At 48.9% G+C, this 13,609-nt stretch overlaps 1 protein-coding gene across 2 annotated transcripts; it reads right to left on the bottom strand.

Moving 5' to 3' along the window:
- Positions 1-512: 512 nt before the first annotated feature.
- LOC132585945 (zinc finger protein 383-like) lies at positions 513-12,767 on the bottom strand. 2 transcript variants are annotated; one of them, XM_060257824.1, is made up of 7 exons: positions 12,636-12,767; positions 6,698-7,197; positions 6,310-6,421; positions 5,401-5,471; positions 4,766-4,892; positions 2,994-3,113; positions 513-2,681 (listed from the first exon to the last, which is right to left on the bottom strand). In XM_060257824.1, exons 2-7 carry the CDS (start codon positions 6,803-6,805, stop codon positions 1,558-1,560), a joined length of 1,662 nt encoding a protein of 553 aa, XP_060113807.1. In that variant the 5' UTR covers positions 6,806-7,197; positions 12,636-12,767; the 3' UTR covers positions 513-1,557. The 2 variants fall into 2 exon arrangements, with proteins under 2 accessions (XP_060113807.1, XP_060113817.1); XM_060257834.1 differs by having other exon boundaries at positions 513-2,678.
- Positions 12,768-13,609: the final 842 nt, after the last annotated feature.

Raw genomic sequence — 13,609 nt, 5'->3', positions numbered from 1 at the left:
TCCAGCAGCTGCAAGTGGAGGAGTGGGGAATCAAACCCGGTTCTCCCAGAAAAGAGTCTGCACACTTCACCACTACACCAAACTGGCTCTAAGGGGTCTGACCCCTTAGAACTTACTGAGTTGTTGAGTTGGGGACCACAAGATTATCCTTTCAACCCAAATAAATCCTATTGCCAGAACCCCAAAAAAGCTCACAGCAGGCTGGACAGGGCAGGGATTAGGGTTAAGTAATGTCGCTTCTGAACTACTTATGAATTAGGGCTCCACACTATGTTTATGCCACTAGGAGAGAGGCTGTAGATATCTGTCACTCTCAACTTGTCTACTTCCTCACAGGACTTGGGAAAGGATATGTTTTTGGTAGTTTTGTAGATGACAGAAAGAGTCAGAAATAAAAAACAATAAATATATAGAAAATATGAAATAACAAAGTATAAATATACATAAAGATCCCCCCTCTGCAGTTGCAATATCAATACAGCTCATACAAACATTAAAAATGCATTCAAGTATTACAAGTCCATTCTTCTGACTTTAATTTCTCTTAAATACAGTTTGACAGCATTTTCCCCTTAATTCATTATTATAATCATTTCCTTAATTCCATTATTATAACCATTATCATAATTCACCATTACTATCAATCTCTTAGTTCATCGTATCTTAACGAATCAAGTTTAAATCAGTTTTTTGAAACATAGGAGCAGGGCTTTTTTTGTAGCAGAAACTCATTTGCATAGTAGGCCACATCCCCATGATGTAGCCAATCCTCCAAGAGCTTACAGGGCTTACTGTAAACTCTTGGAGAATTGGCTACATTAGGGGGTGTGGCCTAGTATGCAAATAAGTTCCTGCTACAAAAAAAGCCCTGCATAGGAGTATCTATGAACTAAATTCAGAATGGATACTTTTTGACCATACATGGGGTTTTCTGACAATCTGAAGAAAAGCCAAGGAGAAAAAAGGCCTGGAAATTATCAGGGTCAAGCTGACACTTGGCAGAAGAGACACAGTAAAAGTTCTTGGTAATGGAAAATCCCCAACGGGGAGAAATTCTAGAATAATCATGGAAAGGTCACATGCAAATTCCAATTATGGATTGAAAGTTGAGATCTTCTTGTTTTGATTTGTCAGATTTGGTAGGCGGACACCTTGAAAAGCGTATAAAAGAAAGGGGCGAAAGGCTAGTGGGTGCCAAGTTTTTGGGAAGAGCCTGGTTCTACTATCTCCACATTGCCGGCAACCATAGAAGATCCCTGGGAGAGTTGAGATAAATTTGCGGCTATACATTTCAGAAGGCTTTGCTTATGCTAATTCAATAGATTAATGGTTAGCCATAGGGAATGCAGAATGTAGCCATGTAAGAATGTAACTATGTATTGTAATTTTTTACAAGACTTAAATTCTAAGCTGAACATTAAACGTAAGGGAATTCATAGAGCCATATATTCACAACATTTCAATAAATCATCATGAACTTAAGAATAGGAGTCTGGTGTTCTCTTTTCCCTGGTGATATTTTCTCAGAATAGTGGTTCAACTATCCCCTCTAATACTTTAGGGGTTTGACATATAAGATGTGTGGCTTCTTAGATGCTGTTCCAGATGGCCACTCTGACTGAATCTCTTTCCACACTCTGAGCATTCAAAAGGTTTCTCTCCTGTGTGGGTTCTCTGATGCTGTTGAAGAGTGCTATTCTGACTGAATCTCTTTCCACACTCAGAGCACTGAAAAGGTTTCTCCCCTGTGTGGATTATTTGATGCTGTTGAAGATGGACAAGTTGTCTGAATCTCTTCCCACACTTTGAGCATTCAAAAGGTTTCTCCCCTGTGTGGGTACTTCGATGCAGCTGAAGAATGCTACTGTGACTGAATCTCTTTCCACACTCTGAGCATTGAAAAGGTTTCTCACCTGTGTGAATTATTTGATGTCGTTGAAAAGTGCCACTTTGACTGAATCTCTTTCCACACTCTGAGCATTCAAAAGGTTTCTCTCCTGTGTGGGTTCTTTGATGCTGTTGAAGATTGCCACTCTGACTGAATCGCCTTCCACACAATGAGCATTCGAAAGGTTTCTCCCCTGTGTGGGTACTTTGATGCAGTTGAAGAGTGCCACTCTGACCGAATCTCTTTCCACACTCTGAGCATTCAAAAGGTTTCTCTCCTGTGTGGATTCTTTGATGCCGTTGAAGATGGCCACTCAGACTGAATCTCTTTCCACACTCTGTGCATTCAAAAGGTTTCTCCCCTGTGTGGGTTCTTTGGTGCAGCTGAAGACTGCCACTCTGACTGAATCTCTTTCCACACTCTGAACATTCAAAAGGTTTCTCTCCTGTGTGGGTTCTCTGATGCCGTTGAAGATAGCCACTCTGACTAAAACTCTTTCCACACTCTGAGCATTCAAAAGGTTTCCCCCCTCTTTGTATTTCTTCATGCACAGTGAGTTGTGGTGATCTATTTCTGAAGTACTTTCCACACTTAATAGATTTACTTGCCTTTATTATCCTGTGTTTTGGAAAATGTACAGTACTGTTTCTTCCATTTTCCTTCTCAACCATGCCTTTTACCCTCTGAAGTTTGCCTTGATTCCTGATGTTTGCTTTCAAGTCTTCATTTTGAACTCTATCTGGCATTTGCTGATGAAGTTCCTCACCCTCCTCATTCCTCTGATCACCATCTGCTGGAATAAACAGATCCTGTTAGCATCTGGGAGGACTGATCTATGTGACTGTAGTAGGAAAAGACTGATAACCTTTTGACCTCATTCAGCTTGGCTCCACTCCACTTTTCCCTAGAATTTCTAGTATGTACGGACACCTCACCCCCATCAAGAGCCACATTTCAGCTCTTGCCCAGAAGTTGTTTCTGAGCCTTCAGATTTCAGGTCCAAGATGGCCCCCCTCTCTCCTTTCCCAGCAGGCTGAAGTGAATCAGAAATCCCCCATGGATATTCCTTGCCTGCTCCCTTGACATATCTTTGAAGGATACTCACTCTCAGCCAGGTGATACGGGAAGGAAACATGCTCTTGGGATCCTGTTGTGAAACTCTCCAGCTTTTCTTTGGATGTGAGGCCTTTGTCTGTCTCCACTACAGTCTCTCTTACATTTCTGGCTTTTTTTGGTGGGGGGGGGCGGGGAGAAAGAGAGAGAGAGATCATTCTTATGTGAAGAAGGAAAGAAATTCAAGAGTAAATATTCTTCTGGAAGGACAGAACCATGGTCAAGACCAAAGCCCACAATCCCCACCAGTATAAGAGGAATAGATCTGTGAGACTTTTTATGAGGTGGTTTGCCATTGCCTTCGCCAAATCTACACTCTACCCCCAGCAAGCTTGGTACTCATTTTACCAACCTCGGAAGGATCTGAGTCAACCTTGAGCTGAATACCTGGACCCAGTTTCTGCTGGGATTGACCCTGTCAAGGTTCCTCCTTGATGGAGTTTTCCAGAGGCTGTCTGCAGGGTCCTAATCCCCCCTTCCTCCTGGTTACATAATTGAACACAGGTTCTCACAATTAAGGGAGCCCTTGGCACAGAGAGGTAAGCTGCAGTACTGCAGTGCATCCCCTGCAACAGGGCGCAGCCTCAGAGCAAGGCTGTTTTCTTCTGAGCCTGGATAGAAAGCCGGGCTTGGAGGAGAGCACACATTGGCCTGCAGTCCTGCTGCTCTCAGAATGGTGGAGTGACGGGAGAGGGCACCTGAAGCCCCCTGTGGTGAGGGGGTGACCGAGGCAGCCACCTACCTCGCCTACTCTCACCCACAAGCCATGCACCCAAAGGGTGATTCACACGTGGAATTCACTGCCACAGGAGATGGTGGCAGCTATAAGCACAGACGCCTTCAAGAGGGGATTGGATCAACATATGGAGCAGACAGGGCCGGCCCTCCCGCTAGGCAAACTAGGCAGTTGCCTAGGGCGCCGGGAGGCGAGGGGCGGCAAATTAGGCTCTCCCCCCCCGTGCCCCAAGCAAGTGCTTAGCTTGCCTCCCTCCCTGCCGCTGCCACCGCTAGCCCCCTCTGGGGCGGTGTCCCGCACACCCCTGCCCCTCCCGACGCTCCACTTGCCTGCCCACCGCCACTAAAAGCAGCGGCGCTCCGCTCACTCCCTTCTCTTCCCCCTGGGGCTTGCCAGCCAAACGTAAGCTTAGCCGGTGAGCAGCTTGCACCTGCGCGTTTTGTCTCTACAAAATGCGCAGGGGTAAGCTGCTCGTCATCTAAGCTTAGTTTTAGCCGGTGAGCCCCAGGGGGAAGGGAGCGAGCGGAGCGCCGCCACTTTAAGCAGCAGCAAGCAGGCAAGCGGAGCACCAGGGGAGGGGGCAGGCGGGACACTGTGCGGGGGGAGGGGAGGGGGCGTGGAGCTGCAGGGGGGGAGCCGTGGAGGGCGCTTTGGGGGGGCACCAAGTCTGCCTAGGGTGCCCCAGGGCGTCAGGCTGGCCCTTGGAACAGAGGTCTATCAGTGGCTATTAGCCACAAGATATAGATGGTACTCTCTGTCTGGGGCAAGTGACGTTCTGTATTCTTCATGCTTGGGGGGGGCAACAGTAAGAGGTCTTCTAGTGTCCCGGCCCCACTGGTGGACTTCCTGATGATACCTGGATTTTTGGTCACTGTGTGAGAGAGTGCTGGACTGGATAGGCCACTGGCTTCTCTTACGTTCTTTGCAGGACAGGCCTCAAAATGGTGTATTGCTAGTCAATACTTTGATTCATGCCTCATCACAAATGGCAGCAATTCGCACTGTTGGCACCTAGGAAGGATAATTACCCAGAAAGGCCATATTCCCATAGTTCTCCAGCATGACTTCCCAGTACAGAGCTCTTTGTACGGGATCCAGCAGGGCCCACTCTGCCTCAGTGAAATAGATGGACACCTCCTCAAAGGAAAAAGGACACTGAAAGAAAAAGGCAGATTCCTTCATCAGAAATGATGCTAGGCAGAGACTGTGCGGTGGAAGGGAATAATCTGGGATGGTAAAGGATGTTATGCTTGGTATGGTAGAGGGAAAGGTTTTCAGAGGATCTCTCACCTGAAGAAGATGATATTGGATTTATATCCCGCCCTTCACTCTGAATTTCAAAGTCTCAGAGCAGCTCACAATCTCCTTTACCTTCCGCCTCCCCCACAACAGACACCCTGTGAGGTAGGTGGGGCTGAGAGAGCTCTTACAGCAGCTGCCCTTTCAAGGACAACTCCTACGAGACCTATGACTGACCCAAGGCCATTCCAGCAGCTGCAAGTGGAGGAGTGGAAAATCAAACCAAGTTCTCCCAGAGTCCGCACACTTAACCACTACACCAAACCGCCTCACCAACCTGGACACCCATGTAGAAACTGCAGGAGCAAAAGCCCCCCTGAGAAAGGAGGAGGGACCCAGGATGTCTCCTACTCATCTTTCCTACCTGGATTGGAGGTGCAGCTGCTGTTTCCACACCTCTGGAAAGATGACAGCTCAACACCATCTCTTGACTGCCTGTTACAGAGGAAGAAGGAAGAGTGTTTACTTGCTTCATGCACCCCCTTCTCTGGGTTGTACCCTCAACAAATTTTTATCACTTTTTACTAAATTCTGGGAGAGGCAGAAAAGAAGAACCAGGTACATATGAGCCTCAGGGGTTATAAATGCTGCCAGTCAGGGCTTTTTCTTGTAGCAGGAACTCCTTTGCATATTAGGATACACTCCCCTGATGTAATCAATCCTCCTGGAGCTTACAGTAGGCCCTCTACTAAAAGCCCTGTACGCTCTTGGAGGACTGGCTAGATCAGGGGGGGGCTTAGCCTAATATGAAAAGGAATTCCTGCTACAAAAAAAGCCCTGCTGCCAACATATTTCAGACTTGTGTGAAACCTGTGTCTGGCCTGGGGAGGGGAGAGACAAGTGGACATTATGTCGCATAACACGTCACCATCACTTTCAGCCCAAACGTGACTTCAGCATATTTGAAGACTCAAAGGAGTAGATGCTACTGTTGGCAAGGGTAAGTTCTGTTTTTAGAGCCTCTTGACATGCTAACTTCACAACTGGGTTTTCAGCCAGACGCAACATCAACAGGACACCACATCTGCCCCAAGACCTACTCCTAGTCCCTCCCCAAAGCTCCTGGGGGGGTGCCAGTCCACAGCTTCCCATCCCTACTCCAAATCCTGTTTCCCTCAGCAAGCCCACCAGATGCCCCATAAGTATTTTGTGGTACCACAAATTAACTCTGTGTGGTGTGAAGTAAAGTAAATCTGTATGGTGTTCAGGTGTATTCATCAAACACAAATTCACGAGGGTGCTCCAAACACATCCAGGCAGAAAGAGAGCTTACCACAGGAGAGGGCATTTGGGGTATGCTCCTGGGCCTGCGCGCTCTGCTCTTGCTTCAAGGAAACTCCTTCTTCAGGGAATGTAGCTTCTTTCTTCATTGATGATGGCCACATCTGAAAAAGCAGCCAGGGAGAGGAGTAAGGGAAGGAATGGAAAAGAGTCGAAGGAATGGAATCTGCCCCACTCCCAGACTCTGCAACCTTCCGTCAACAGACCTGGTGAGTTTTCTGTAGCAATAATAAATTATCTCATAGAAGAGGCTGCTTAAGGAGGCTGTGAAATATCCCATTAGGATGATTAACGCTTGGACAGATGCCTGGTAGGGAACCTTTAGGATAAGGCCAGATATCGTTGCTTGAATTGGACATATCTGCAGGGAATGACCTCACCTGTTCTCCCTGCCTCTTCTCCTCTGCCTGACTCAGGAGGAAACCTTCAGCCAGGGCCACTGCCTGGGAACTGGTCTCCGGCCCACATCCTCTGACCCAGCACTGCATTTCCTGGGGCAGGATAGTCAGGAACTGCTCCAGGATCACCAGGTCCAGAATCTGCTTCTTAGTGCACCTCTCTGGCTTCAGCCAGTGGCTGCAAAGTCCGTGGAGCTGGCTGCAAGCCTCTCGGGGCCCATCGGCCTCATAGTAGCGGAATTCCCGGAAGTGTTGGCAATGTACATCTGAGATTGCAGTGAGCTGATAATGGACCTCTGGCACCAGGCTTTCCCAGAATTCAACACCACTCCCAGCTTGCACGGGATGGGGGCCTTTCTTTGCTGTGTTGCCAGTTCCAGGTCCTTCTGGGTTCTGCTCTTCCTTCTCTTTCCCCTGCTCTTGGGTCACCTTTGATTCTGTAAAATGCCTTGAGTTACTTGGCTATCAGGAGAGGCTTCTCTCTGGGGGGGAAGCAGAGGGACAGACAGAAACATGGAAAATAAAAGAGAATGGAGATACATCACTGAACATCACAAATCTTCATATGCCTTAGGAGACCCATGAGAATTGCCTTCTTGTGGTTTGTAGAGCAACTTTAATATCATTTCTCTGTACTACCAAGCAAGCGATTTTAGATATGTTTCCCTGGTTCTTTAGGAAAGGTAAGTGTCTCTGTTTGGCTATCTAAGGATGTTAACTAAGTCTGTCCTACGGGCTAATTCTTAAGGTAAACCCAAAAAAGGACAAGAGAAGAGGGACTGGTGGCCCCTTTACCATTGTCAGCATCTCTGCGACAGGCCTGATGTGTTAGGCAAGAGCTCTCTCCGAGCACACGGCTGAGGAGAAGGGGCAGGAATGTATCTGTGTGAAGAACAAGCAACTGAGAGGCTGAGATTTGGCTCAAGAATGTGGAGGCACAGAAACTCTATGGTTATATGATGTGGGCTAGCAGCCTTGCTACTCTGTGGGAATTCCACTGGCTTCCGCCGTTGCTCAGCTCTGCCAATATATTCGTAATTAAAGCTAATAGTACCAAGACACCAGAAGGTTCCAGGGTTTTCTTCTTCCAAAGGGAACCAATCCAAGTAAATTGTATCCCCTGGAATTTCTTTCCTCTTGAAGAAGCAGGGTGTGGGTTACAAGCAGGGCTGGCTCACCCACTAGGTGGTTGCCTAGGGTGCTGGGAGGTGGGGGTGCCGAATTGGGCTTCCCCCCTCCTGGTGCCCATGGCAAACACCTAGTTTGCCTGTCTCCCCCTGCTGCCGCCTGCCTCCTCCCTTCCCTTGCACTCCCCCCCTCTCTTCTCCCCCCCGCGCGATTGGAGCATGAGCCTGCCCATCCCCACCTACCCTTTGCAGCGCTGCAAGGCAGCACCACGTTCCATCACCCCCCCCCCCCATTGAAGCACTCCATAACTGGGCCTTACCACCTTCGATGTGGCTGGTGCATCTACTCCTTTGAAGAGCCCACAGAAGGAGACTTCGCTCCCCCTCATGTCCGGTTCCTGGAAAGAGGGGGGAGAAGCCTCCTTCCACAGGTGGGGTGATGGAACACAACGCTGCAAAGGATGGGGAGTGGCTGTGGGGGGGCAGTGGTGGTGATGGGGCGGCAGGTAGGCAGCTTGCCGGGGGACGCCACATGCCCTCAGGCCGGTGCTGATTAAAGGTCTTTCATCCAGAGAAGAATCACATTTTTCTCCTGGCTCTATTCTGGAACTCATCCTGAGAGAAGGACCATTTCCCAGAGTCTAGCCTCTTTTGGGAAGAATCCTATGCCCAGTCTTTGAACAACTATGGAAGGCTACCAAATGTGTCAGGAGAGATGCCCACCCCAAGTGCTGCTGAGATGAAGAGTAGCTGGAAGAGTCAACAAACTGTCAAATTCACAAGCTTGCCAACTCTGGGTTGGGAAATTCCTGGAAATTTGGGGTTGGAGCCTGGAGAAGGCAGGATATAATGGCATAGAATCCACCCTCCAAAGCTTTGAGATGATAATTTGAGATGATCTCCAGGCTCTTTTTGGACACTGCCATACCTACATCAAGGAGCCCAGAGGCACAAAGTGGTAAAGCTGCAGTACTGCTCACGACCTGAGTTCGATCCCGGCAGAAGCTGGGTTCAGGTTGCGAGCTCAAGGTTGACTCAGCCTTCCATCCTTCTGAGGTCGGTAAAATAAATATCCAGCTTGCTGGGGGGAAAGTGTAGATGACTGGGGAAGGCAGTGGCAAACCACTCCGTAAAGTGTCTGCAGTGAAGACGTCATGATGTGACGTTACCCCAGAGTCGGAAATGTTTGCTGCTTGCACAGGGGACTCCCTTTACCTTTTTTTATACCTACATCAGAGAGATAGTAGATAGGGAAGGAGGGAACCAGCCAAAATCCAATGAGCATGAATGAGTTATCACATTTGATAGCATCTACGACTCTTCTGGGCCTCCTAACCACCAAAAGTGGAGTTTTCTGTTCTTGTGGCATCCCTCTGAGCAAGACCTGAACCCACACCCCCTGTGACTGTGCCATTATGTTTCTCCCTGTTGCTGAGGGGTCTGTATCTCTCTCGCCTGGCAAAAGGATGTTGTTCCTCCTACCCAAACCCCACTGCAGAAGGGAGCTTTTAGCACTGTAGCAACAGCTGACTCAGCTAAGTTAATCGTGGAGCGATGGGGCAGGGATGATGCAGTGGGAATAGCTGTGTTTCTTTCCTGTGCATTCGCTTTGCAAAACACTGCAGCGGGTGGGTACTCAAACCCACATCTGTCTCACTCCCTGGTTTGTTTACTCCAGGGGTCCTATCACTCATGCCACAATCCTTACAGTTAGGGGTGGCTTAACTGTGGCTCGGGAGCCACATGTGGCCCTTTCACACATATTGTGTGGCTCTTGAAGCCCCCACCACTCCACTGGCTAGCTCAGAGAAGGCATTTCTCTCTTTAAATTGCTTCTCCAAGCCAAGTCAGCTCGTGGCTTGGAGAGGGGAGGGACGGTGGCTCAGTGGTAGAGCACCTGCTTGGCAAGCAGAAGGTCCCAAGTTCAATCCCTGGCATCTCCAAGTAAAAGGGTCCAGACAAATAGGTGTGAAAAACCTCCGCTTGAGACCCTGGAGAGCCGCTGCCAGTCTGAGAAGACAATGCTGACTTTGATGGACCAAAGGTCTGATTCAGTATAAGGCAGCTTCATATGTTCATATGAGTTCCTGCTAACACATTTAAAGTTGTTTCCTTTCCACCTCTCCATCCCCCATCTATTTGCTTTCCTTCCTTCTTTCCTTGCAGCTCTCAAAACATCTGATGTTCATGTCTTGTGGCTCTCAGGCATCTGATGTTTGTGTCTTGCGGCTATCAAACATCTGACATTCACTATATGTGGCTCTTACGTAAAGCAAGTTTGGCCACCCCTGCTTACCGTGATGTATGTCCCTGTGCCATTTGTTCCTCCTGACCTTGTGTCTGTGGGAGACTGATACAGGGAATATGGTTACATCAGCATAAGCCACCCATCTCTGCCTCTCAGAAGAGAGCTACCTTGTACTGCGATTAGTGGTTGTTGGTGATGTTTCCATGATCTGTACTGGCATTGCTCTCCAAACCTACACAACCAATTTTTAAAATATCTTCCTCCCCTCTTCTGGATGGGCTTTGGACACCAGCTGGCAGCCCTGGCCCCACACAGAGAACGCACCTGGGCCTCAGGATGGGGCTGCGGTTGATTCCAATGCAGGCAGGAGTTCCCTTTCCCCCGTGCCCCTTTTTGACTCATCCAACTTTAAAAAAAGGCCTGCTTTTTCTTTCTTTGTTTTGCAGATTAAAACGACCAGCAACAGAATGTCAGAGTCATACATTTGAAAAGAGTCCAGAAGCACCTTAAAGACTAACAAAATTTGTGGTAGGGTAGGAGCTTTCGTGAGTCACTTCTCACGTCTTCAGATACCAAAATATGTGAAGAAGCAAGCCACAAATTTTGTAAGTCTTTAAGGTGCTGCTGGACTCTCACTCTTTTCTACTGCTACAGACCAACACGGCTATCCATCTTCATCTAGATTCATACTTCGAAGCTTTCAAGGACTAACATTATCCTCACACCAATGTTCCCTCTAAGCTGAGTAAGTGTGAGCTTTGTTGTTGTTCAGTCGCACAGTCGAGTCCGACCCCATTGGCAAAGTCATGCCAGGCCCATCCTCCACCATCTTCCACCATCCTCCGAAGTCTGCTCAAATTCGTGTTAGTTACTTTAGAAATGCTGTCCAGCCATCTCATCTTTTGCCATCCCTTTCTTCTTTTGCCTTCTGTCTTTCCCAGCATCAGGGTCTTCTCCAGTGAATGCTCCCTTCTCATTTGCTGGCCAAAGTATTTGAGCTTCAGCTTCAGCATCTGACCTTCCAGGGAACAGTCAGGGCTGATTTCCCTTAGGACTGACTGATTGGATCTTCTTGCAGTCCAAGGAATTCTCAAGATTCTTCTCCAGCACCACAGCTCAAAAGCATCTATTCTTCTGCGCTCGGTCTTGCTTATGGTCCAACTCTCACAGTCATACATTACTACTGGGAATACCATCGCTTTGACTATACGGACTTTAGTTGGCAGGGTGATGTCTCTACTTTTTATTATACTGCCTAGGTTCATCATAACTAGCTCACGGTTTTTTAGCCTCCAGCTCACACATTTTTGTCTTAGCTCGGGAAAAAGGCTCTAAAACAAGCTAATTTATGCAGTAGCTCACAGCTCGAATGCCAGTAGCTCACAAAGTAGAATTTTTGCTCACAAGACTCCACAGCTTAGAGGGAGTATTGCCCCCCACACATATATTCTACTTACAGCATGCAAAACTGGTGCCTGACATGGTTGTCAACCTCCAGGTGAGTTGGCAACCCCATGAGAACAATGACCCAGGCTAATCCCAGCCTTGTTATCTTCCAATATCTCAAAGCTTCTTCCCCAAGGACTCACTTCCGAGGAAACCTTCCCACGATCTGGCTGCAAAGCTTTTCCTGGCTGCTGCTTCTCTGAAGCCCCTCCTGATCTCCCCCCCCCACCCTTTCAAGCCTCCTCCCTGTCCCCTCCATCCTTGCTCGGCCTCTCTGGCAAACTGCTCTGTGGCTTTAACCCTTTTAGTGCTGCAGACAAAAGAGAGACTGAAAGAGGTCAAGGAGATTTAGGGTTGCCAATCCCCAGGTGGGGGCAGGGGATCCCCCGGTTTGGAGGCCCTCCCCCCGCTTCAGGGTCCTCAGAAAGCGGGGGGAGGGGAGGGAAATGTCTTCTGGGAACTCTATTATTCCCTATGGAGATTTATTCCCATAGAAAATCATGGAGAATTGATCCACGGGTATCTGGGGCTCTGGGGGGGCTGTTTTTTGGGGGTAGAGGCACCAAATTTTCAGTATAGCCCTGAAAAGCTCCTGGAGTCAGGAGAGCACCGTGTACTGCAGCGGCAAAAGCAGAAGGTAGAGAGGAAGGAGGCAGAGGAAGCCACATGGAATGGGTGGGTGGGGGGATGGATAGAGCCGCTTCTGGGTCATCCGGAAGCAGGGAGAGAGAAAGGGAAATGTCTGCTGGCCCCAGAGCAAACTAATTGATGCAGTAGCTCACAACGGTAATGCCAGTAGCTCACAAGGCTCCACAGTTTAGAGGGAGTATTGCTTCCAAGGAATACCAGGGCTGTGATATGGAGGCAGGCAGGGGTGGAATCCTCGCAGGGGAGGAAGGACTGTGTGGCATTCGTTCCCATCTCAGGTTCCCGTCCTCCACCCCCAAAATTGGCCTTTCCCAGAATGCAATGACCCCCCCCCCCACCATGTCCAGGAATTTGCCATCCGGGAGTTGGCAACCCTATGAGAACAATGACCCAGGCTAATCCCAGCCTTGTTATCTTCCAAGATCTCAAAGCTTCTCCCCCAACGACTCACTTCCGAGGAAACCTTCCGGCGATCCGGCTGCAAAGCTTTTCCTGGCTGCTGCTTCTCTGAAGCCCCTCCTGATCTTCCCCCCCACCCTTTCAAGCCTCCTCCCTGTCCCCTCCATTCTTGCTCGGCCTCTCTGGCAAACTGCTCTGTGGGTTTAACCCTTTTAGTGCTGCAGACACAAGAGAGATTGAAAGAGGTCAAGGAGGAGATTGCTCTAGAAAACTCAGTTGGGGGACGACGGTGATATATTAAGAGATTATACTATTTTTTTAAAATAGATAAGTGCCGTGTATTAATAACAGCTCGTTGTCCCATGGTGAGAGAACGCAGGACTTCAAATGCAGTCAGAAAGTGCCTGTTGGAGAATTTTTAACAATATTTCCGGGAGGCGAGGGAGAGAGCCCGGATTTCCGGAAAAGAGGCTGAATTTGGACCCCTCCTCCCCGTACAAGTGCTTGCTCTCCCCCGGCAACAAACGGTCCACTTGCAATCACAGCTAGGGTTGCCAATCCCCAGGTGGAGGCAGGGGATCCCCCGTCTTGAAAGCCCTCTCCCCCCCGCCCGCTTCAGGATCATCAGAAAGCAGGGAGGGAGTAAGGGAAATGTCTGCTGGGCACCCCGTGGAGACCGATTCCAATAGAGTATAATGGATAATTGATCCATGGGTATCTGGGGGGGGGGTCTGCGGGGGCTGTTTTTTGAGGCAGATGCCCTAGTGCCTCTCCCCAAATTGCTCTCCCAAGTTTCAAGAGGATTGGACCAGCGGGTCCAATTCTATGAGCCCCCAAAGAAGGCGCCCGTATCCTTCATTATTTCCAATGGAGGGAAGGCGTTTAAAAGGTGTGCGGTCCCATTAAATGTGATGGCCAGAACTCCCTTTGGAGTTCAATTATGCTTGTCGCAACCTTGCTCCTGGCTCCACCCCCGAAGTCTCCAGATATTTCTTGAATTGGACTTGGTGACCCTAAGCCCCAGAG

The sequence above is a fragment of the Heteronotia binoei genome, chromosome 1, assembly GCF_032191835.1.
Source record: "Heteronotia binoei isolate CCM8104 ecotype False Entrance Well chromosome 1, APGP_CSIRO_Hbin_v1, whole genome shotgun sequence".
NCBI classification, from domain to species: domain Eukaryota; kingdom Metazoa; phylum Chordata; class Lepidosauria; order Squamata; family Gekkonidae; genus Heteronotia; species Heteronotia binoei.
The sequence above is the reverse complement of the archived record's forward strand: the minus strand, read 5'-3'. Positions and strand labels throughout refer to the sequence as shown.

Excerpts from the sequence above, each read along its gene's own strand:
- LOC132585945 (XM_060257824.1), bottom strand. The coding sequence starts at position 6,805 with ATGCAGTGCTGGGTCAGAGGATGTGGGCCGGAGACCAGTTCCCAGGCA. Across the intron at positions 3,114-4,765 it reads TGGGAATATGGCCTTTCTGG|CCAGAAATGTAAGAGAGACT; the intron begins GTAATTATCCTT and ends CACCAAAAAAAG. Across the intron at positions 2,682-2,993 it reads CCCGTATCACCTGGCTGAGA|CAGATGGTGATCAGAGGAAT; the intron begins GTGAGTATCCTT and ends TGTTTATTCCAG.